This window comes from Lactuca serriola, chromosome 5, assembly GCF_051521515.1.
Source record: "Lactuca serriola cultivar US96UC23 chromosome 5, Lser_US96UC23_V15, whole genome shotgun sequence".
Lineage (NCBI taxonomy): Eukaryota > Viridiplantae > Streptophyta > Magnoliopsida > Asterales > Asteraceae > Lactuca > Lactuca serriola.
The window spans coordinates 321,712,422-321,735,063 of NC_136412.1; the positions used below are offsets into that span (position 1 = coordinate 321,712,422).

The 22,642-nt window shown below is 35.8% G+C and overlaps 2 protein-coding genes across 3 annotated transcripts; one reads left to right on the forward strand and one right to left on the reverse strand.

Annotated features, from left to right (window-relative positions):
* Positions 1 to 7,851: 7,851 nt before the first annotated feature.
* On the reverse strand, positions 7,852 to 13,353 carry LOC145055082 (villin-2-like). The gene is made up of 20 exons (XM_079003370.1): positions 12,976 to 13,353; positions 12,569 to 12,686; positions 12,341 to 12,440; positions 12,198 to 12,266; positions 11,685 to 12,099; positions 11,462 to 11,594; positions 11,214 to 11,373; positions 11,005 to 11,149; positions 10,639 to 10,898; positions 10,406 to 10,543; positions 10,185 to 10,316; positions 9,972 to 10,100; positions 9,738 to 9,885; positions 9,608 to 9,618; positions 9,383 to 9,523; positions 9,147 to 9,272; positions 8,981 to 9,043; positions 8,699 to 8,909; positions 8,421 to 8,611; positions 7,852 to 8,247 (listed from the first exon to the last, which is right to left on the reverse strand). Exons 2-20 carry the CDS (start codon positions 12,619 to 12,621, stop codon positions 8,134 to 8,136), a joined length of 2,739 nt encoding a protein of 912 aa, XP_078859496.1. The 5' UTR covers positions 12,622 to 12,686; positions 12,976 to 13,353; the 3' UTR covers positions 7,852 to 8,133.
* A 6,640-nt stretch (positions 13,354 to 19,993) lies between these two features.
* Positions 19,994 to 22,610, forward strand: LOC145055084 (3'-5'-exoribonuclease family protein). 2 transcript variants are annotated; one of them, XM_079003373.1, is made up of 9 exons: positions 19,994 to 20,135; positions 20,365 to 20,537; positions 20,646 to 20,695; positions 20,811 to 20,880; positions 20,975 to 21,080; positions 21,390 to 21,456; positions 21,553 to 21,628; positions 21,864 to 22,159; positions 22,324 to 22,610. In XM_079003373.1, exons 2-9 carry the CDS (start codon positions 20,375 to 20,377, stop codon positions 22,405 to 22,407), a joined length of 912 nt encoding a protein of 303 aa, XP_078859499.1. In that variant the 5' UTR covers positions 19,994 to 20,135; positions 20,365 to 20,374; the 3' UTR covers positions 22,408 to 22,610. The 2 variants fall into 2 exon arrangements, with proteins under 2 accessions (XP_078859499.1, XP_078859498.1); XM_079003372.1 differs by having other exon boundaries at positions 19,999 to 20,161.
* The last annotated feature ends 32 nt before the right edge of the window (positions 22,611 to 22,642 follow it).

Genomic DNA, 22,642 nt, shown 5'->3' on the forward strand with positions numbered 1-22,642 from the left:
CTTAAAGCCAATGAATTATAAGGTAACCCGGGATACTCGTAACCATGCTGAATGGAGTACCAGACGCCCTACAAGCGTCTAAATATGGCATTTGTCACCCGTTGGCTTGGTAGGCCGGGACTGTAGCTAGCAGTCTGGGTGCGGGGTTGTCAATCTCGTATAGATCTATACACACAATGTCCGCTCTCCCTACAGGAGATTCTGGTTACCAACTAGACGACGGAGAAGGCCGTGTCCTGAAGATGCATCCAAAATAGTGGGTAGAGACTTCCAAATAGTGGGTAGCGTGTAAGTGTTGAACTAGAGGTAGAGACTTCCAAATAGTGGGTAGTGTGTTTCAAATGTAAGTGTAGACTAGAGGTAGAGACTCTCAACTGAACTGACTAGAGAATTCATGTATGTCCATACTCATATACATATTATATAACTAATGAATCAAACGACCTTCGGACGGCCATCCGATCCCACCAGACCACATCTCAACGAAGAAAAGGAAATAGGGCGGACGAGCCTTCCTAAGTCTTTCAATCATTACTTATATGTACCTATATAAGCACCGACATACATCTAACTACGACTGAGTGTGTATCAAGTAGAAGTGATTCTTGTGAAGTAGGAGTGTCTAACAAGTGAAGTAGGAGCGGTCGCAAGTGAAGTAGGAGTGTCGAACAAGTATAAGCGTATCACGAAGTAGAGACGACAATAAGTGAAGTAAGAGCGTCTATCAGGTATAAGCGACTACAATTATAAGTGAAATAGAGACGATAATAGGTATAAGCGTTATAGAGACAATACATATATAAACGCGTCACGAAGTGAAAGCTTTATCGAATAGGAGTTTAAAATACATGAAAGCGAAACAGTAGTAACTAACAAGTAAAAGCATACGTCGTAAAAGGGAACATTGATGAAAAACCGTTGTACTCGGGGAAAATCACAATTTGTATTCTTTTGTAAAATATGTTTTAAAACCTTTGGAAATATTTCATAAACCAGTTTAGAGTGAATTTAGATAAAACGGTATAAGTAAGAGTTTTGAAACAATTGAAAACCTTTATAGTGTCCTACTCGGTAAAACAGTGTAAAGTGTGGTAAAATCTTGTGCATGCGGGTTATCAATCACATGTGATTGATATGATAACTGGTGTAAGTAGGTCCGACGAAGGTGTCGTTTGGGCGTTCGGTGTCACGTAAGGACTCGAACACACTCAATGACCTATTTAACATATGATAACATATGTTCACATACAATTAGTATATTTAATACTAATTAAACAAATATACGCGCTCAAAGGAGCGGATAACACTTTAGATAAGTGTTTGGGTGTCCCGGGTAGCGTCTAAAGGTGTGTATGGCTTGGGAATGGAGTTTACTCTCCGAGAGTAAACCCTTAATATGATGTTTACGGCCCAGGGACTATTCACCATGAGTTTACGGCCGTAAACTCATGGTGAAGGGTTCTAGTGTGTTTTAAGGCTTCAATCTTGTTCATGGAATTATTCTAGGTCCAAAACTATATAGTATGAGTGGGTTTAAGGTCTTTAAGGGTATTTTAATGGAGTTTACGGCCTAGGGACAACTCCTAAGGGAGTTTACGGCCGTAAACTCTCATTCCTTGAGTTTTGTGAAGTTTTAAGCCCCTAATACCTTGCTAGTAATTTATAATGAAGTGTGAGGCCATTTGGGGGAATTAAAACTATCATTTGGGCACATTTAGGGGTGTTTACGGCCTTGGTACATACCTGGGTCGTAAACTCCTTTTTCCCCTTCATTTTGATATGTTTAAATGGTTTAAACCCAAAATACCAAGTCCCTAAATTATGTATGAAGCCTAAGGGTGGTTTGGGAGTGTTTTGGGGCTTTTAGACATGTTTAAGAGGTGTTTACGGCCTTGGCATATGCCTGGGCCGTAAACTCTCTTTTATCCCCTAAATCCATGTGTTTTAATGTTTAAACACTCCTAGGCTAAATCCCCAATTTATTTCCAAGCTTCTAGGGACATTTTGGGGTCATTTTGGCCTCTTTTAAGGTGTTTACAGCCTAAGGAGGAGCTTAGGCCGTAAACTCCTTTTCAACAGCTTCTAAGTCTGATTTTTGGGCTATAAACACGAATCATAATGCTTAGAATAAGCTAGGGTAAGTGGACTTACGATTTAGAAGCGTTTGGTTGCGGATTCGGGGCGAAAACGAGTCTAGAGAGAGAGTATAGAGAGAGAGAGAGGGTGGAAAAGCTCCAAATGGAGTTTACTCCCCTTTATATATGGGTGGGAGTTGGAGCTCAGTGAAATTCTACCCGATACTGTCGTTATACGGGGCTTTTGGTCGCACCCGATTTAGTGGTCGTAATAATAAAAACTAACTTTTCCAACTAAATGGAAATGTGTAATACGAGTTTTTATTTCCTTTTATCACGACTTAACGACACATTTAATGTAAACAAATGGAATGTTTATTAAATTGACGACCTTTAATTAACGAAACTGTTATAAACTGGAATATTCCGTTAACGGTAACGGGGAAATGTAACGGAACAACCTGGGTTGTCACATCATGACAGGAAGGTCGCAGTATCATCGGGTAATACTTGGTTGTTGTGTGTTGTCATTAAGTAGAAAAACCGATGGTCGGCTTGGAGTATTGGCAGGATACTGCACGAGAAGAAGTTGATTTAAAAGGGATACGGTAGTAGCGTCTGGAAGGACCTGAGTTGATTGAGAAATCAGAGTCTGCAGTGTAGGGGTGTTATCCAAAATCGTGTGTTGCAGTAGGCTTCGAGGATGAAGCCTGATTTAAGTGGGGGAGAGTTGTAACATCCCAAACTTTAGAAATATGATTTAAGGGCTTAAAGTGTAAATTGAGGAGGTTGCTCGACGAGTAGGTGCGATTACCCGTCGAGTCGCAGCGGGTTTTGGTCGCAAGTTAAGTGACCAACTCGTCGAGTCGGCGGCTGGACTCGACGAGTTGGTACTGGGAAGAGAAAACCCTAATCTTAGGGTTTGCACCCTATTTAAAGGACCTTAAGTCCTCACCTTAGCCTCTTTGTTACCCATTGAGAGTCAGAAAACCCTAAAATCGTGTGTGAGCCTTTGGAGTGAGCTTGGAAGCTTTGGAAGGAGATTCTAGCAAAGGAGGCTTGTAGATCAAGTGTATAGCATCAAGGGACTTGTATAGATTCTGAATCTACTTCAGTTTGGGCACATTTTGGAGGTAACAAGTTGTTACCTTGATCCTTTCCTTTCTAGATCAACTTATGGATGGATTTGGGGCCATTTTAGTATGCTTAAGATCCATTTCGGGTCATGGGTCTAGATATGAGGTTGCAACTTCAGATCTAGACTTGCCTAGGTCCAGGAAATCATAAAGCATCAGCCCTTGGTTTGATTGTGAAGCATTCTTGCCTTGAACCCTAGCCCTAGCTTGTTTTGGGCCAATAGCACCTTGTATTCATGTAAAGGTGGTAGCTTTACATGAGAGTCATGCCCTAGGAGGATGGATCTACAGTATGTAGCCTCTGCATGGCTCAAAAAGTGACTGTATGGATGAAGGACTGAAGAGACTCGACGAGTCTCATGGGTTGACTCGGTGAGTCATATGATGATGGGCATGGACTCGACGAGTTGGATGAACAACTTGGCGAGTCTGATGAAGATTGTCATGGACTTGGCGAGTCTGTTCTTGGACTCGGCGATTCATAGCGTAGAACCCAGATCCTCTTGTGGTTAAGACTCAGATTAGTGAGTTGAGTGGTGACTCAGTGAGTTAGACAGGATAGGACTCGGAGATTGATGGACTCGACGAGTCATAGGGTGACTCGGCGAGTCGAGTCGTGATATGAGAGTTTTCTGAAGTTAAGAGCTTGGTGATTCAATGGGTTGACTCGGCGAGTAGGGTCAATCAGGAAGGTTGACTTTGGCCAAGACTTTGACTTTGACCCTTTTGACCTTCAAGGATATTATGGTAATTTGGATATTTGTGTCAATGGATCATTGATAGCTATAAGTGTTGGAGTCTGGGGCAGTGCTTCGGGATTATGCTTTCGTGGTTCGGTTCGGCAGTTGCAAGGTGAGTTATACTCACTATACCCAAGGGTCTAAGGCACCAAGGCTGGACCTTTGATTGTTATTTGAGATAGTTACTACTGTGATACGTTAGTTGATATTTTGGTAGAAAGGATGATTATGTGTTAGTATTGATTATTTAGATCGGAATACTGGTAGATTGGATGTGGCTATGCTTAGTGACCTATAGATGGTCTGACTGTCTAAATGTTGGTAGGAGATTACTTGTTATAAGTGCACATGTTTGAGCAGTAGTAGAGGGTATTCCATCCCGGTAGGATGATAGGGCCCTAGTATGTTGTTTCTATAAACTATTATGTGATTATCTGATAGGTGCACATGTTTGTTAGTGTGTGGGCATTCCAACGCGATGGTTGTGGGCCAGGAGTATTCCATCCCGGTAGGATGATTGGACTCATAGTAGGTAGGGCATTCCAACCTGATGGTTGTGAGCCAGGAGTATTCCATCCCGGTAGGATGATTGGACTCACAGTAGGATGACATTCCAACCCGATGGTTGAGGGCCTGGGGTATTCTATCCTGAGGGATGATTGGACCCATGGTAGTTGTTGTTGTATGTGTAGGTGTCCGGGCATTCCAACCCGATGGTTGTGCGCCGAGAGTATTCCATCCTGGTAGGATGATTGGACTCATAGTATGTTGGCATTCCAACCCGAAGGTTGAGGGCCAGGGGTATTCCAACCGGATGGTTGATTGGGCCCATAGTATGCTATTCATTGTTGTATGTGTATAGTTATGTGTGTGTGGGTATTTTGGGGGAACTCACTAAGCTTGCGGGCTTACAGTTTCAGTTTATTGTTTCAGGTACATCAGGAGATCGTGGCAAGACAAAGACGTGATCGTACCGCTCCTCATATTTCATGATTTTGTGATTTGGTTCTGGGGATACTCTGATGTTTAAACTATTTTGAAAACAAGTTGTAATAACTTAATGGTTTTTGAATGGATTAAAATGTTTTAAATCGGCGTAAATTTTATGGGCGTTACAAATTAGACGTGCTATGTTACCTAACTTCACTTCATCCCATTACAACAGAAATACGTTGTTCAAGATGGAAGTGATATGTGTCTAGAAGAAAATATGTAGAGTCAGTGTATACTCAGAAGATGTTGCACCAAAGGAATGACACTCTGATCTTTTCCAAATAAACAAATCGGATAAGGTCACTATCGATAGAGAAGAACATGCATAGAAAAATGTTGGTTGAATAATGTACAATGTATACTTCTTTGGTAAAATAAAAGTTAAAAAGAATTTTTGAAGCAAAAAGTCATAGTAAACTAAAATTCTAGTAGCTTATGTTCAGAAGTTTTATGGTAGCGAAGCATAAACTCAAAAACATAAAGTAGCATTGTCTAAACACATAAAATTAAAGCATATATATGTTGTTGTCCCTGAGTGCATTGAGCACAATTTTATTGTTAGAGTCAAGAACATCTCCTTCATTACAATCAAAAAGAAACTTACACATCATTCAGCTTGAACGCCATGCACTCAAAAGTTCCAACGTCCATGACAACTTCTTCATTGTTGTCGCCAAAAACCACCATAGGACCATCTTTATCCACAAAGTCTGCTAAGAGGGACTTGAGACCGGTCATGTGTCTAGAGCACCCACTGTCTAGGAACCAAGTATGTTCTAGATTTTGACTTGATCCTTGGACAGCTTGAGAGATATCTGTGTCACACATGTTGATATTACCATCGGGGGAATCATTGTTAAAAGTCATTAGACCCTTAACATCCAACCCATCATCTTCAAATGTCTCCTCATCATTCATCCACTCTTCACGATCCTCTTGTTTTGCCATGAAAGATTTTGGCAGAGAGATGGTCTCCTTCTTCATATGAGCTAATAGTTTCTTGTACAACACTTCATAGTTCTTAGAACTTTGAGTTTCTTTCTTCTCTTTGCAGTCTGTGGCAAAATGGTAAGGGCTTCCACAGTTAAAACAATTACTTGAGTTTTTCTTCTCTGAAGTGTATCTCCTCGTTGAACTGCCTCCTTTAAACTAAGCTCTTCGAGCCCTATTTGATCTGCTTTCTTCGTAACGTTTGAAAATAAGTGTAGCACTGGCAACAAGTTCATCAATGATATCTTCACCACTCTCTTCACCCTGATCTAAGTCATTTGATTCATTGATGTGTTTCATTGCTTCTTTTCGAGAAACCAATGCTAAAGACTTTTCCTTGCTTGACTCTTTCATGATATATTTACGAAGAGCTTTGGTCTCTTTATAATTTCAAAGTTTTCCAAACAAGGAGTTCAGATCCATGGTATCGATCTTTTCACTGTTTTTAAGTACATCAGTGTGATGTTCCCACTTTTCCCAAGAGAGTCCAGGAACTTCAGAACTAATTGAGAAGAATGCTTGACAACTCCTAGAATGCACATACCATTAATCAAGCAGTTAAATATGTTAAACGTTTGGGTTAGTGATTCACCTTGCTGAGCGAAGAAGTGTTTGTATCTCTGATTAAGGTTATTGATGGTAGTGGCTTGAACTTCCATAGTGCCTTCATAGGCCAGTGTCAGCATATCCATCATCTCTTGAGTTGGCTCACAATTCTATACAAGATAATACACGTGATAAGGAAGAGAGTTTCCTATCGCTACTCTAGCTTTCACATCAAGACTAATGAGTTGACCATAGGTTGGTATATAGGAACATGAGGACCTTTTTCAACAATATTACGCATCTAATAGTCCACGGTTTCAAGAACCATGGCCTTAGTTTTCCACATTGTGAAGTTGTACTCATCGGAAGGAGGAATCTTGTTGAGACCAAAGGATTTGAGATTATTGGAAGTCGACATGATTACTTGAGTGTATAAAAAACCTGCTCTCATACCAATTGAAGGTTTATATCGATTGGATACACTTCAAGTATGATAAACATGAACAGACTAAACTAAACAAATAAAGAACAGAAAAAGTAAAGAACACGAAGAATTCTCCAAATTGTCTTTCATCAAGAAAACGAGTTGTCACAAAGGGTTTGAAACCCTAATGTTGAATATATACTAATCTATACAAGTATATCCCTTGATTGAAGGGTTTGGATCTAATCTACTAAGAACCGATTCTCATCACAAAGATATCGGATCTGCTATCTATTCTATACATATCTGTATCATTACCTAACATACAAAGATTACATAACTATACGCTGGCGCTGATAAGACTTGAGGCGTTGGCGCCGATGGTGACAGTTGACCCTGACGCTGACAGTTAGCGTGTAGAGTGTTTGACTCATCAGATGATAATGTGTGACCTTACATTAAGTTATAGTTGAAATTAATTATGTAACCAAAGTTTACTGCTTTACTCCAAATTAAATTTGTTCTCATAGTGATACCAACGATATATGAATTTTAGATTATAAGAGTACTAGAGTAGTTTCAAAGAGTGGATGACTATAAACATGTTTTAACATTTAAAATATTTTGAATATCATATTTATGTGATATTTTTGGGAGATAAATATTTATAAAATATATGAAGTATGGGCGCATGTGTTTAGAGTGTGGTGCGACCAAAGGTTTAAATAGAGCATTTTTTTTCAGAGATTGTTAGGTGATAAGAGTATAAAACCCCAACTTTCTTTTTTCTTTTGTCATATATATAGAGAAAAAAGAATTTTCTAGGTGATAACAAGTCATTAGTGAGACTTTCAAAGGTGTGATTAGGATACAAGGCAATTGGCATGCATTCTCTGTAGTATATATCTAATAAAGACTAGGCTTGAACAAAATAAGAAAACATGGAATTACGACATTAAATAAACCTTTATCCATTATGTAATACAATTTGAGGTGTTACATTTGCAGTGTATAACTACACTCTTTAATCACACATGAAATAACAAAAACCGATACTAAATATTCGCTATAATCATCATAATATACCACAAACGATCACAATAACACCTATGATCGTGTGTGCCAAAACAAACTGTAAATAATTAATCATTATTGATTGATATATTTAGAAAAAAGGGTGGTCTTTAATCTTTTATTACTTGGTTTCAACCTCAAGACTTATTTATTTTCTAGAATAGCTCAACTTTTTTCTTTGTCACGTCTTGCTTCCATTTCGGCAATTTATAGAAATCCGCTTTTGTCATCCCCAGCACAGACTCAAATTCTTCCACAGAAAGATAAGCCTGAAACATCATCATAAATCATTCATTATGCACACTAAAAGAGCATGTCATATCATGTCCACACTAAGAGGACATGACATGAACAAGACTGGACAGTAAGTACTACTTACTGTCCAGTCTAGTCCTTTGTGAGGACTGTTAGATTTTGAAAAGTAAGTAAGGAAGTAAGTAACCTCTCGTCTCTTAAGGTCGATTCCAGGAACGGGGTTCTCGGACTTAACCCTGACTTGGTCATAGGTGAAAGTGGATGGACTAGATAAAATACCATTTTCGTCCTCCTCGATTTCTACCTTTGGTTCCGAATCGTCTTCTTCAGGAACCGGTTCAGGTTCTGCAGGGGGTTCAGGTTCAGGTTCAGGTGCTTCTGTATTTTCAACAAACAACCCGTATAAATACATTGTTGTTATTAAATGGATTTTTTTTTTTTTTTTAAAAAGTAAATTGAAAATACCGGGTGAGGCTTCAGGAGAGGGTTCGTTAACAGGCACATCAGTAAGAACACCTGATAATGCAGCAACTGCAGCTCTTCTCTGTGATCCCCCTCCCCCACTCGATCCTTTTACAGAACCACCGCCACCACCACCTCCTCCTCCTGGTTGAAAAGCCGAGTTCAACGCCGCCAGGGCTGAAGCCCTTTGAGTGTGCCCACCACCTTGATTTCCCTATATTAATAATAAAATCACTAAACTAATCGGTTTGGTTTGGTTTTATAAGGGTGTTATTTACTAATTACCTCTCCAGCATGGCCTGCCCCAAACAGTATTGAAATCTTCTTCTCAAATGAGTTCCCATGAATCTAGTTGCATTCATTCAAAAGCACATAGAATCCAAATTAACATGTAAATATTAATTGAAATGGGTATTAAGTATATGTAATGTAGGAGAGGAGAGGAGCATACTAATGGTTTAGAAGGATCCCATGAGAAATACGTTGTGAAGAAACAAGGTTCATTTCCCTCCATTACTTTGTATAATGGCACATGTGGCGACAATCCATCAAGAGATCCAGCCCATTCTATGTATTTCTGAAATCAAATTCATCAAAAAAAAAAAAAAGAGTAAATTGTTTATGCAAAAATGAATTATATCCAATTATCCAATGCATGTCAAAGCGTGGTACAACTTGTTCTGTTACCTGGCCAAGGTCAAGAGCATTTTTCTTCTCCCTTGAGTCAACCGCTTGACCAGCCCAAACGAACACCTCGGCATGTGTATCTAATATCAAGATATCCTCTGGCAACAGGTCATCTTGATCAAAGTTGTAAACTTCTTCAATCTTATTTTAAAAAAAAAAAAAAAATGTTTTAGACATTTGTGTTGAAAATATATAAATGGAATGAGCAAAATGTATCATACCCACCTCAAACTTTCCTGGAAATCCACAAAGCATAGCAAAAATAGTAACAAAAAAACTAGTTAGAGAGATTGAATATTTAAAAGAAAAAAAGTAAAACTAAAGTGGTGTTATTATATGTTTGTGAAAATGAAACCTTTAATGAGTGAGAATGCAAACAAGTGAGGATCTCTAGAAGTCTCCAGTGATACTTTGGTGCTAGTGAAACTTTGTTTCCCTCCAAATCCAAGCCAGAAAGTTGAGCTTTCTGTTCCTTCATTTTGGAATTTTGCTTTTACCCCATGCTGATCAAAGATAACATAACATAAAGTATTGATTACTGAATTCTTTTTTTTTCTTTCACATTAATTGTTGTATGAATAAATGATACCTTCAAAAAATCAGCAATTTTAGCTGCCCATTCTTGCTGTTCAAAAGTACTCTGAGTTCCTTGCCAGATATATACATGGGAACCAGATTGTATAACGAAGCATTCATATGAATTCAAAGCTTCCGGCACCTGAAATATTGAAAAACTCCCTCATGAACACCAGAATTATTATCATATCCATATAGTTCACTACAAGAGGATGAAAGAGCATACAAAATCAAGTTGAACAGCTTTATTATTATGCACTGCAGTTCCCAATATCCGGATAATAAAATTAGAATCTGGACTGTAGGTTTCGTCAGTTTGGTCTGCAATGGAGCTTTTATAGCTAGAACTCAATCCGCCCTAAATTCATATCATCATTTATCGTCAAATTCCATAACAGAAGAAAAGGGATTCGATTCGCAAATCAAATGAATGTTTTACGATCGTACCTTGAAAACAACCATCGGCTGGAAAATAGCGATAAATTGTGGTGGTTCTTTCTCTTGATAGATACGACCTTGTACAGGTCTCGCCTTCAGTGAATTGAACATCGATGTAGTCAATTTAGCAGCTGTATTCTGATCCTCCTGTTGATTAATTAATACACATCGATTAAGAGTTAAAACGCAATCGCTCAATCGTTTAGTTGATTTCGACAGACGATTTTGTTTGTTTGATTTACCTCTGTGCTATCCTTTCCGATCCAATAGCAAAGATAGAATTCTTCCTTCTTTTCTCCAGTATGGTAACTGTAAAGGACAATGTAGCAATCGCCACTGTAGAATTTACCGAAGTCCTCATGAGCAACCGCCTTTTTAGCACCGCCGTCGATAGTCCACACCTCAAGTTTTCCGCCTGATTTAAGCAGAGGAGGTACTTCCTCCGCTACCGGAGCATTTTTGTCTTTTCCTTTTGGGCCTACACCTTGTTGCTTCAGCAGCGCTATAATCCAAAGTCCAAACCCCAATTATAGCTTAATAATCATCCAATCCAATTATAGTAATAAAAAATACTCCAAAATGATGAATGAAAGTAGGTTGTTATTTACCTGTTACTTTTCCTCTATTCTCTGCTTGAGGTGCAGCTGTTGATGGCCATGACTCAAAATTAGTCTTGAATGCAACCGTCTCATAACCTTGAATTAATCGGGTTACAAGGGTGGATTTTGGTCGACCATGAGCAGTGATATACTCCTACAAATGGACCTTAATGGTGAGAATCAGTCAAAGGGTAAAAATGTAATTAACCAAATCCTACCTCAGCACCCTGCATGGCAGCTTTTCTACCATCAACTTGTGTTGCTCTACCAACCCACACGAAAACCTCCGCCCCACAGTCCATTAGATAACATTTGTCGTTTTCCAGGGTCGATTTCGTAAATCCTGTAATTTCATCCTTCACCTCTGATCCACCAATACTTAAAAAAAAAAAAAAAAAAAAATTAGAATTCTGTAAAAGATAATTTGTCAGATAAAGATTAAAGAAAACCAAAAGGAGATTCGTACTTAAAAAGTTTGCCAGGTGTCCTGTCTAGAATTATATCATCATCACCAAGAACCTTCTTGCCAATAGGAGCAAACCCTCCAAAGATAACCCAAAATTCACCCGAATCACCTTCCGCTTGTAGTTTTCCATCGTCTGAAATGATTTATAAAAACAAAAATAAAAAAAGGGTGATAAATGTAAATCTAATTGACTAATTATGTGCTTTAAATGTATATCCCATACCAACAATTGCAACATTGCATGTTCCCTCATGATAAGTGTCCTTCAAATACTGAATAACCTCTAAAGCTTTAGCTCTTTCTTGAATATTTGAGTTTGCTCCATTGAATTGAAAGATCTTCTCTTTAGTATCCAAAATAAACACATCATCATGATTCAACAAAGATCGAGAGAATTGAATCTGTTTCACATGAACAACTCTTTTCCCTTTGCATATATACAATCTTGTTTCAAATTCCATTTCTTCAGGTTTCTTGAATCCAGTTGCAACACCACCTTCAAGTGGCACAATACATGGTTTGAAATATGACAAGAATTTATCAGATTCATGACTTTGAATCTCTCTATGTTGCACTGCACGCCCTCCAAGAATCGCATCAAGCTCAACTGTTTTTATTGCAGCTGTTCCAGCTTCATCCTGATTATCACATTTAGTTAATTTGAATTGAACTTTTTCTTAAAAAAAAAATAAGGAAGTGTTATTTAATTTGGGATATAGGATGTTGTTATACATACATTGCTTGTATCTTTTCCCAACCAGAAGTGTATGTCGTACCCATAAGCACCTCCTCTTCCATTAGAAGTCTGCAAATGTATGAATGATTAAAACAATAACATTTTATAACTGAAATAGAAATTGTGAAAGGTTATGAGCAAACCCGTAAAACAACGTATGCATCACCCATGTAGAATCTACCATAATCTGATTTTGGCAAAGGAACTGGTTGAAAGTTTTCAATTCTCCATATCTCAAGCCCTCTACAAGGTGTTAAGTGAAAAACTAACAACAAATGCAAACGAATCATACATGCATATAATGACTGAATTTCTAATGTTCTTTAAAGTAGATGATGATGATAAAAGAAATTGATGTTGGGTAAGGATACGGTTTAGAACCAACTCCCTGGAATGCAGGTTCAAGAGCTTTTGCAGTAGCCATGGTGCTTGTAATTTCTTCAAATGATGACGGAAGAAAATACCATCAAAATTCTCACTGTGTAGTCTCTATATGTAAGATTTTGAGAAAGGAAGCTTAGATTAGAACAATCGTCACTAAAAAATTGAGAGAATCAAAATCGGCTTAAGCAAACATGTAATCATCCCTAAAATCATATTCTGTGCTCTGAAAATTAATTCATTTAGAAGATGATCTTAAGAATTAGAGAGATTCTGATCATGATATTGAGAAATCTAAATTAGATCACAGCAATAACAATATAAACTCGCAATGCAATTAATAAACGAGAGACAAATCAAGTGTTAACAGAGGGAAGGTAAATCAACGACAACGTACCTGGGATTCGATCGCTATAATAATTGTCTCCAAAAACGAATTTTGGAGAGACGGATATGAAATTGAAAGCAAAAGGTAAATAAGTAATCGATTTTAAGGAATTATGGTTGCAGAGAAATGGAGATATGAAGAAGGCATTTCGTTTTAGAGAGGAATGGATGATGATGATAGGGAAGGGAGTCTCGTTGAGAAAGATGTTGAAATTAAGGGAAAAACCGGATGGCCATGCATTGTTTTCGTTTCAATTTCCCTCTGTTTTTGGTTCCATGAATTTTTTCTATTGCATCTGCATTTGCCATTTGTAGATCGATAATTGCTTCATCGTCCCGGGGTTATTGGCAAAGAATGACGAAAAGGGCGCCATGCCAAAGAAGTTGAAGCTCCTGGTTTATTGGTGGTTTCGATATTATTGCATTATATAATGTCCAAAATGATACAACTATCGCAAACGTAATTAAAACAATTTATTACTGAAACGTACTTTTTAATTCCTGATTAAAAAAAAAATTACTGTTACTGTTTTTTTTTTCTTACTCTAGTAATGTGATCAGTTATAAAATATTAATTAATCACTAGTTGTTACATTTAGGTAGGACCAAGATGATCTTGAACATGTCTAGAAGAAAGCATGTCCGGTTTGGGTACGATCCATTTGATCTGGTGCGGACGCAATTAATTAAACACGTTATTAATTTATAATAATAAATTATTTAAAAACTATAAAATATTAAAAACAATTTAATATATTAGAGTGAAGGATGTGGTGTGCCACCGTTAACACACTACACCTCATTTTGCTACTAACAAAACCGTACACTAGGCATGATATATCAATTTTGCAATGAAGAGCAAGGAGAGGGAAATAGGAGAGAGATTGAAAGAGGGAGGAAGAGTAAGAGAGAGAGGAGCACGACAAGTTATTGCAATTTTTTTCTTGTCATATTGTTCATACCATAGACTAGGCATGGTCTTTCTCATGATAAAATATATGATATAGGCTCTACCTCATTCTTATCACACCCTCCAACCTTATTGAAATTTGATACATTGGGATTTATGCTTTATTAAGCAACTTTAGTTGACAGAGCAAAGCAAGGTCAATGGTGATAATAGATAGGTACATGTAATGGTGACAAATGGTGATGATGATATTGATCAGAGTCTTCGATAAAAACTTAAGGGTTAAGCTTCAGAATTTCATGAATAATGTTGAAGGTTCAAAATATCAATTAAGCAAAGTATTTTCAATTATTAACATTTTCTAAAACAAATTTGTAAATTCAAATTTGTATAACTTTTTCATTGAACCTTAGGGCTTAAAATATATAGGCATGTAAAAAATACATATAAACATAACATAGAGTAATTATAAATGTTAACAAATAGCAAAATAAGAATAAAACAAAGTTTAAAATAAACTAAAATGAACCATATTTGATAAAGAACATGCAAAAAAAATATTAAATTATTAAAATGTAAGGAAAATGGATCGAACCAATTTAATTAAATTATGTCCAATTTAGATCACAAATTAAACGGGTTTGAACCGGTTCTAAGGGTGAAGATAGTCCATCTTTCATACCCATCATAACTTATTTGTCATATTAAGGTCCTGTTTGATATACGTTTGACCGAGTTGGCTCAGACGTTTTTGGCTGACTCGTCAGCTAAAGTTGTTTGTTACACTAGATTTTAGATGTCTGATTGAGTAAGCTAGATCTGATCGGAAAAGACGAGAGATATCGGCTGACTGAGAAAGGGATTAACGTTTCCAAAAGTGCCCTTGCCCTACCGTTCCAATTTTCAGAGTCTCCATCCCCTTTCTTCTATCTTTCAGCTACAATCGAAAATTTGAGCATCTCCCCCCACCCACTAATCGACGATTCAAGCCTCTATCCCCCTACCAATCGACAATTTCTGCCTCTTCTCATCAGGTACTACTTCCGTCTCTTCTCAGTTGCATTTTTGCTGTTTCTGTTTCGATTTTTTGTTGATTTGCTCATGTTTGTTGTTCATTTTGATTTCATTAACTCAAATTGATTTCATTCTTGATTCAATTTGTTTCGTCGTAATTTCTCCAATCAAGAGATTTGAAGCCAAAAAATTTCTTGTTTGAGAAAAGAAGGAAATTCGCCTCTAAAAATGGTGAAGAGACTCTGCCGTCTTTTTAATTTATTGTTGTGTTTTAAGCTATGCTTTTAGATTTTGAGATTCTTCTGTGAAAATTGATGAAGAGACTCTGCGGTTCTTTTTAATTTCTTCTCTTTTTTCAGAGCCTAATGATTCTAATCCATATAATCTTTGAATAACATAAGATCCTCTTAGTTGCAATCACATTTATACATAGATCTGCACAATATAATCAATGTTCTTTTAATAAAGCACAATATCGGCATAGACCTGTATAGAATCAGAGTTTTGTAATTAGTTATAGATTTGTTTTCAAATTGAAAGTGGCCAATAGAAGTTTCATGAATTACCAGTTGACTTAAAGTTGATTCTTGAACACTGTCATATAAATCGGTCCATTCATTGCTCACTTCGGATGGCAAACACTGTATGTATGTAGAGCTGCAATAGGTTTTGAATATATTTTCTACAAGTGAATTTAATTCTTGTTATTTGTTTTGCATGGTGAGGATTTTTATTCCAGATGAGAAAAGTCAATATGTTCATTACTTGTGTTTTCTGTTTGAATGTTGATGATCATAACGTCTTTAGATAGTTGAGGATTTTATTTAATTTGTTAAAAGTATCTGTAAAAGATATTGAAATAAGTTTTTTAGCTTTTAATTCCCCAAAATTCTATGTTTATTTATATTTTGAAAAAATGGGTTTCCTTTTGAATTGCTTGTGAAAGGGTAAAATGGTCATATTTTATTGGTCAGCACACTCAGTCAAATGTACAATCAAACAACATTTCTCCTTACTCAGTCAGGATTTCTTACTCGGACAGACCTTTCTCAGCCAGTACTTTCTCAGTTAGCAACTATCAAACGAGACCTAACTTTTCACTTTCCTTTCATGTTCATCCCTCCATGTCACAATATCCCCCATCTAATATTTCTCATCCATTCTAAACCTACACAATTTTTTTTAACAAATACAAACTTATTAAATTCTTAAAAATTTAATTCATAAAATATTAAAAACATACAAGAGTATTTTACAAACTAGTTAAAAACATAAAAACCTATTTTGATACAAGTCTGTAAACATAAAGTACAACTTTTTAAGTGTGAGAGATAAAGAGTTCAACGGTTTTGTAAAGCTGCTCACTACCACCATTTTTAACCTGGTCAATGAGCAGAACTGTAGGCTTCGAGGTACTGACGATACCTTCATCCATTTTCCCTAGCCTGTTGCCCACTCCGTCCACCCTAATAAAAGAAGTTTGTATAATGAAAGACATTTTAGTTTAGACTATGTCATGCCAACAACATCATAGTCTGTCAAGCGCCACTCAGTTTCCAAAAGATATGAAACTAGTGATTAAGGTATAAAATTCCACATATGAGATCCACCATTTAAACCTTATATGTTTAAAATATTGTTAGTGTTATATGATTGACCTTACACATGTATCTTGGGAGACATTAGGTTGGATCAATTAGATTGTGTATTTTACCATTTTCTTTTTCTATGCAACTATTTGTTTGAAACATCAACTTCAACCTAACAAAATTTTGTTTAAATTATTTATGTTTGACAACTAATTAAAGAAATCAAAAGATTTTGTAATCACTGTCTCGAAAAAAATCAACAAAAGGCATTTTGTGATGTAACTATTACATAAAGATACTAGCATTGTTAAATTTGTATAAAACAAAACCATACAATCTGTTACCGAGCTAAAAATGGGTAGAAAATATATTTCATAGTCAATATGTTTGTCCGATAGCAAAAAATGAATGGTCAAACAATCATTTCTTACTCGTTAAGTGCTTGTGTGAGATAGATGTTGTGGGTCTGAGTCTCGTCCCTTCGAGTTTTGTTGTCTTTTAGATCAAAATAATTAGTAAAAAAATACTTCCCATTTTTACAAGCAAGAAAACCATTATATATATATATATATATATATATATATATATATATATATATATATATATATATATATATATATATATATATTTGTCATCTTAAACATCAAGTCATAAAAAAATATCAACTCATCATGTCACATCATAGTGTCAACTAAGCAACAATAACTAGAAAGTAGAAAATTACATGATAAGAGCATCTCCAACCGACTCATATTCTTCATTTTTTCCTCCATTTATTTCCTCATTTCTCTCCAACCCTATTCCATTTATTCCCCCATTTTGGGGGAAATGAATATTATAACATCATATTTGGTTTTATACTATTTATTTCCCCTAAAATGCGGATGAACTTTGAGTTGTCGATTTTACTCCATTGTTTTATATATTTATATATTTTTGGTTTTTTTATCTACTAATTATTATTTAAATGTAATATTTAATACTTATAGTATTGTGCTATATATTAAATTATATTAATTAATTATAAATATAAAGTTTGTATTTTGTTTAACAAATTCATATTAAATTTTAAATACATATTTGAAAGTTTTTAAAACACAATAACATATTTTACAAAATCTTATAATTACATATTATAAATATAATCTTATTTATTTAATATTATTGTAATGAAAAAAATATAGATTATATATTTGTTAAAACCAAATTAATAGACGGGTGTGTTTGACAATTTCTATAACTTAGAAGAATGAAATATATTTTTTTGGGGTAAAAATGAGATAAAAAAATATAGGTTGGAGATGAAATACTATTTACTCTATTTTTTGGAGGAAAAAATGAAAGTGGGTTGAAGATTGTCTAACATAAATAAGGAAATAATTCATAGGTGATAACTATTTTTTTTCACGAAAAACAATATAAAAAACTAAAGTACGTAAAAAATAAACGCTTTAATGAATTTTCCCTTTTAAAAACTATATGAAAAAGAACCGGTTAAAATTCATAAAACAAAATTAAAAAATATTAAAATTGAATTGATAGAAAAATCAAGATAAAAACTATTTTCAAAAATAAAAATAAAGTTATACCAGTCCAACAGATGCAAGAATCGGAAAACTTGGACCTGGACCGGCCTCAACCGATCCGGTCCAAGGTCCACTAATTTCTGTCAAACCGGTCTGGTTCAAGAGCTGGTTCAGTTCGATCAAGATGCTCACCCTTAGTTTGATATCCTTATTTCTTATCTATTTTTAGCTTTTAGGATAATGATAAATTGATGATTTAAACAAGGGTGGACGAAGTCGGGTGCAGGAAAATGATCTGTTTAGGGCAATACCGTTGGGCTATGATACCGTCGGTAGGTGGGATCAGTCGGTTAGAGTGTTATTACGCTGCAACGGGTTTGTGAACCCGCTTCCTCCTCATCCTCTCTCTCTCTCTCTCTCATCCTTGTGCATTGAGTAGTTGTTTTTCTTGCTTTAAGTCTTATACCAAACTAATTTAGTATGTTTTTAATTAATCTGTGAATTGGTTTTGTATGTTTTTGTTAATTAATTTTGAAGGGTTTTAATTAGTTTGTATTTAATTTAAAACAAAAAATTGAGTTGGTTAAATGAGCTGAGAATAATAGGATTTTCATGTGTTGTAGGTTGGGAGGGTTGGAAGAAAGAGGAGAGAGAAAAACTGATGTAGAAGTAGGTTGAGTGGATTGGAAGGGAATGACTCATTCCTAACCTATGCAGGTAAGTGTTTGTATTTATAACGTGTATTTGAAGTCAGATTTACATGAGATCTTTTTCAGCATTTAGTTTATAGTTTGTACTTCAATTTAGACTATAATTTCATCATTTACACAAGATCTTCCCTCCAACCCACTCAACTCACGCCGCCTCAGTTTTTCTATCTCCTTTATTTTCTATTTTTTTTAACCCATAACATATGAAAACCTTATCTTTCCTGACCCACGCAACTTACTTGGCATGCCATTATTTTTATTTAATTAAATTAAAAAATATAATATAAAATAAAACATAACATTTTTTATTTAAATATATAGTTTTGCTAATTTAAAACAAAAAAGAAGTGCGAGTATTATCTCATTTAAACAAATTTATACTTATTAAAAAAAAGACTTACAATGCATGAAATACGGTAAAGTGGCATGAAATCAATTCTTCTTCCAATTGAATAATCACATTTACTTTTTATTATGTCAAAACAAAATAAATTAGAATTCTTTTTCCTTTTTTTTTTTTTTTGTGTGTGTGTGTGTGTCAAGGCAATGAGGCATTCAAAGAAAGAGACATTAAATGAAGAAATTAAATGGTGGGTTCACGAACCCATTGCAATCAAATAAATGAGGTAACCCACTCAACCGGTTATTTTAAGATATGGTTTGCCGACGGTACCCCAATACCATTCTATATCACGATTTACCCTTATCAGTTCACGATTCTGTTTGCCCTTACAGTCTCTGAAGTTGGAGTATCAAAGTTGAAAGTTTTTTAGCTTTTCAAATTTAAACTTTCGGGTCTGATTCTCTTTACCGTTTTACCCGGATCCACCATACCCGAAACCCATTTTAGGCTTGTATTAATAATCGATACTCGAACCAGTTTAGCTTATACCGATTCTAATTGGTCTAGTTCCGATGGGTTTGGAGCTCATCATCTCTACATGTAGGCGGAGTTGCACGTAGAAAAGTATGGTATTATATAAAATGAAACTTTATATTAATTTTGACTTCTATATGTCTGAGTTTTATCAAATTCGATTTATTTGGCTAATAACATAATCCTACTCAATAACAACGGGCTAGGGCTGATTTTGATTTTTACAACTTGCAAAATATAAGATCGGTTAACTTTATATTATATTATATTATATAAGTTATAAAAATAAAAATACCCATCAATCCATCATAAAACATCCAAACCTCAATACACCCGACCCGAAAAGCTTGTTGGGCCACTCCAACAAACCCGCCCTATTTTGAACATCGGCTGACACCCAGACTACCAAAACACTTTTGTTCATTCTCCCCTTCTCAAACCTTGTTCGACCGCGGAGTAATATACCTTGTCCGACCGTGGAGAAACAGGCCAGTTTCAGCTCTTTCACATTACCTTTGTTTTCGCTGATCGATCCTTCTTCTAGGTTTGATTTTCCCAGCTTTTCTTCTTGTATGTATCCCTTAAACCTATCAGTTCTTCATGTCTTCTTAATTACGTGAAATTATCTGTTCGTTTTGTACTTCAATGTGGACGGATTGCCTTTGATTTCCTTGTAATCTTGGTTCTAGGGTTTTCAATACATGTACTTCATTGGAATCATATGTGAATAAATTGCTAATTGTGTTCTTTTGTATGCATTTTAATTGTACAAGAGAGAGGAAAATGGTGGGTTCTGCGAATGGCGCGACGGACTTGTCATCAGAGATGGAGGTTGATGCTTTCAGAAGACTTTTTCCTCTACGATTTCACGAGCGCCATTTGCTCGAGTCCGTAAGGCCCGATGCCAGGTCACTTGGTAAAGCCAGAGAAACGTCATTGGCTTTAGGTTAGTCTAATTTTACCAACTTTCGATGTTCTTATTCAATTTGTATATACAGTTATATGCTTCTTTAACATTCAACACTGATACTTCGACTTCCCACTTGTAATTTAGGGGCAGTGGCATCTGCGGATGGATCAGCACTAGCAAAGATAGGCTGCACTGTACATCCTGTTTCACCCACTTAACTAATATTTTTTTTATCTTTATTCTATATTCTATATACACCATTATCAACTCAAAGAAGATGCATTATCTTCTCTCCTGTTGTTCTTGCAGACTATGTTAGCTGCCATTAAAATGGAAGTCATGACACCTTCAAAGGAAGCACCTGATGAAGGCTGTGTAGGTTTGACTACACACTTTATATCTGCAATTCTTTTGCTTCATTGTTCTAATCACATTATCCCTCTTGTATCTGATGTTGTATCCTTTTGTTCCAGCCATAGATTTCCACATGCCTCCAATTTGTTCTCCTATTGTTAGGCCTGGCAGACCTGCTGAAGCTGCACCTGTTGTGTCCAAGCAGTTATCTGACACTATCATTAGGCAATCTTTCGATCTTTATTCTCATATTCAAGAACTTATAACATTTGAAAACTGTTACATGTTACCCTTTTTGAGATTTACTTGGACCCCATAGTCAATGAGGCATGGGAATTGTATCTTTCAGAATGATAGACCATATTTGCTTTCTTTGTAAATTCTTTGAGGCGACACTTGTAGGTGACTAGGTGCTAATGGTTATTCTATTCTTTAAAGAAATATTAGGAATAGGGCAAAATGCAGAAAAGTAATTTTACTTTACTATTTACTGTAGTGAATAGTGATTAAGTCATTATACTTTGTTTATTACAGTTCTGGGATGATTGATCTAAAAGAGTTGTCATTGGTCAGTGGCAAAGCTGCTTGGATGGCATACCTGGTAATTATCATCTAAAAATTTCACTAATCATTACACTCATGCTATTTCAGATGAATTCCTAAATTAAATTTGTATGAAATGATGTTGCTTTTCCAGGATATATACTGTTTGGATGCTGATGGTGCACTATTTGATGCTGCCCTACTTGCTGCAGCTGCTGCTTTCTCCCATTGTAAGTTGTTTTGAGTTTTGACATTTCTGATTTCCTGTATTCATGTTAGTCGACTTTGGGGTATATTTTTATAGCCATGGTCATATATTAGTGTGTGTGCCACTGAATCAATAACCTTAAGCAACTGCCTAATTGGAAAAAACGAAGGAAAAGATAGCCGAAAACAATGAAATACTAGTTCTATTGTATTAAAATAAAAAGTCAAGATGGAGGTCAAACTTTTGTGATGTTGCAGTGCAAATTCCGGTGGTGTCGTTGAATGATGATGGAAGAATTGTGGTTGTTTCCAAGGAAAATGGAGAGAAGGCAAAAAACAAACCAGTGAATGAGGAGAAGAGAAAGCTTAAATTGAGAAGCATTCCTTTTGCATTGACTTGCATACTTCACAAGAACTACATCTTGGCTGATCCAACGGCTGAGGAAGAATCCATCATGGATACATTGATCACAATCGTATTGGACACATCTTGTCAACTCGTGTCTCTTTACAAGCCAGGTGGTCCGGCTCTTGCCTATGAGTCTGTGCTCCAGGTCAACCCACAACTTCACTTTTCAAATACCAAGAAATAGCAATGCACTTTTATAAAATATAGCAATAAGAATTGTCTTGTTTCGTTGACATTATGCAATAATAAATGAAAGTACATTGCTATTAGTGAATGATATTGAGGGAATTTGGTTTGGAATGGGTGCAGGATTGTATTGCATTGTCAAGACAAAGAGTGAAAGAGCTTCAGAAAATCCTGAATGAAGCCATTCTTGATATGGATGTGGATTAACTTTCAACCAAAAGGTTTCCTAAGCATCTTTATTACTTGTTCTTTCTTTTTGTTATGTAATTTCTTTTCCCAGAGCTATATTTACTGAATCCATGGCAATCTGTTGCCTAAGGATTTGGAGTTTTCTCTAAGCTTTGTAAAAGGGTTGGTTGGCTTGGCTTTAAATTTTGGAATGTGGTTTAGGTATAGACTTTTATGCTCAACTATGGCTTGCAACGTGTTGAAACTCCATTTT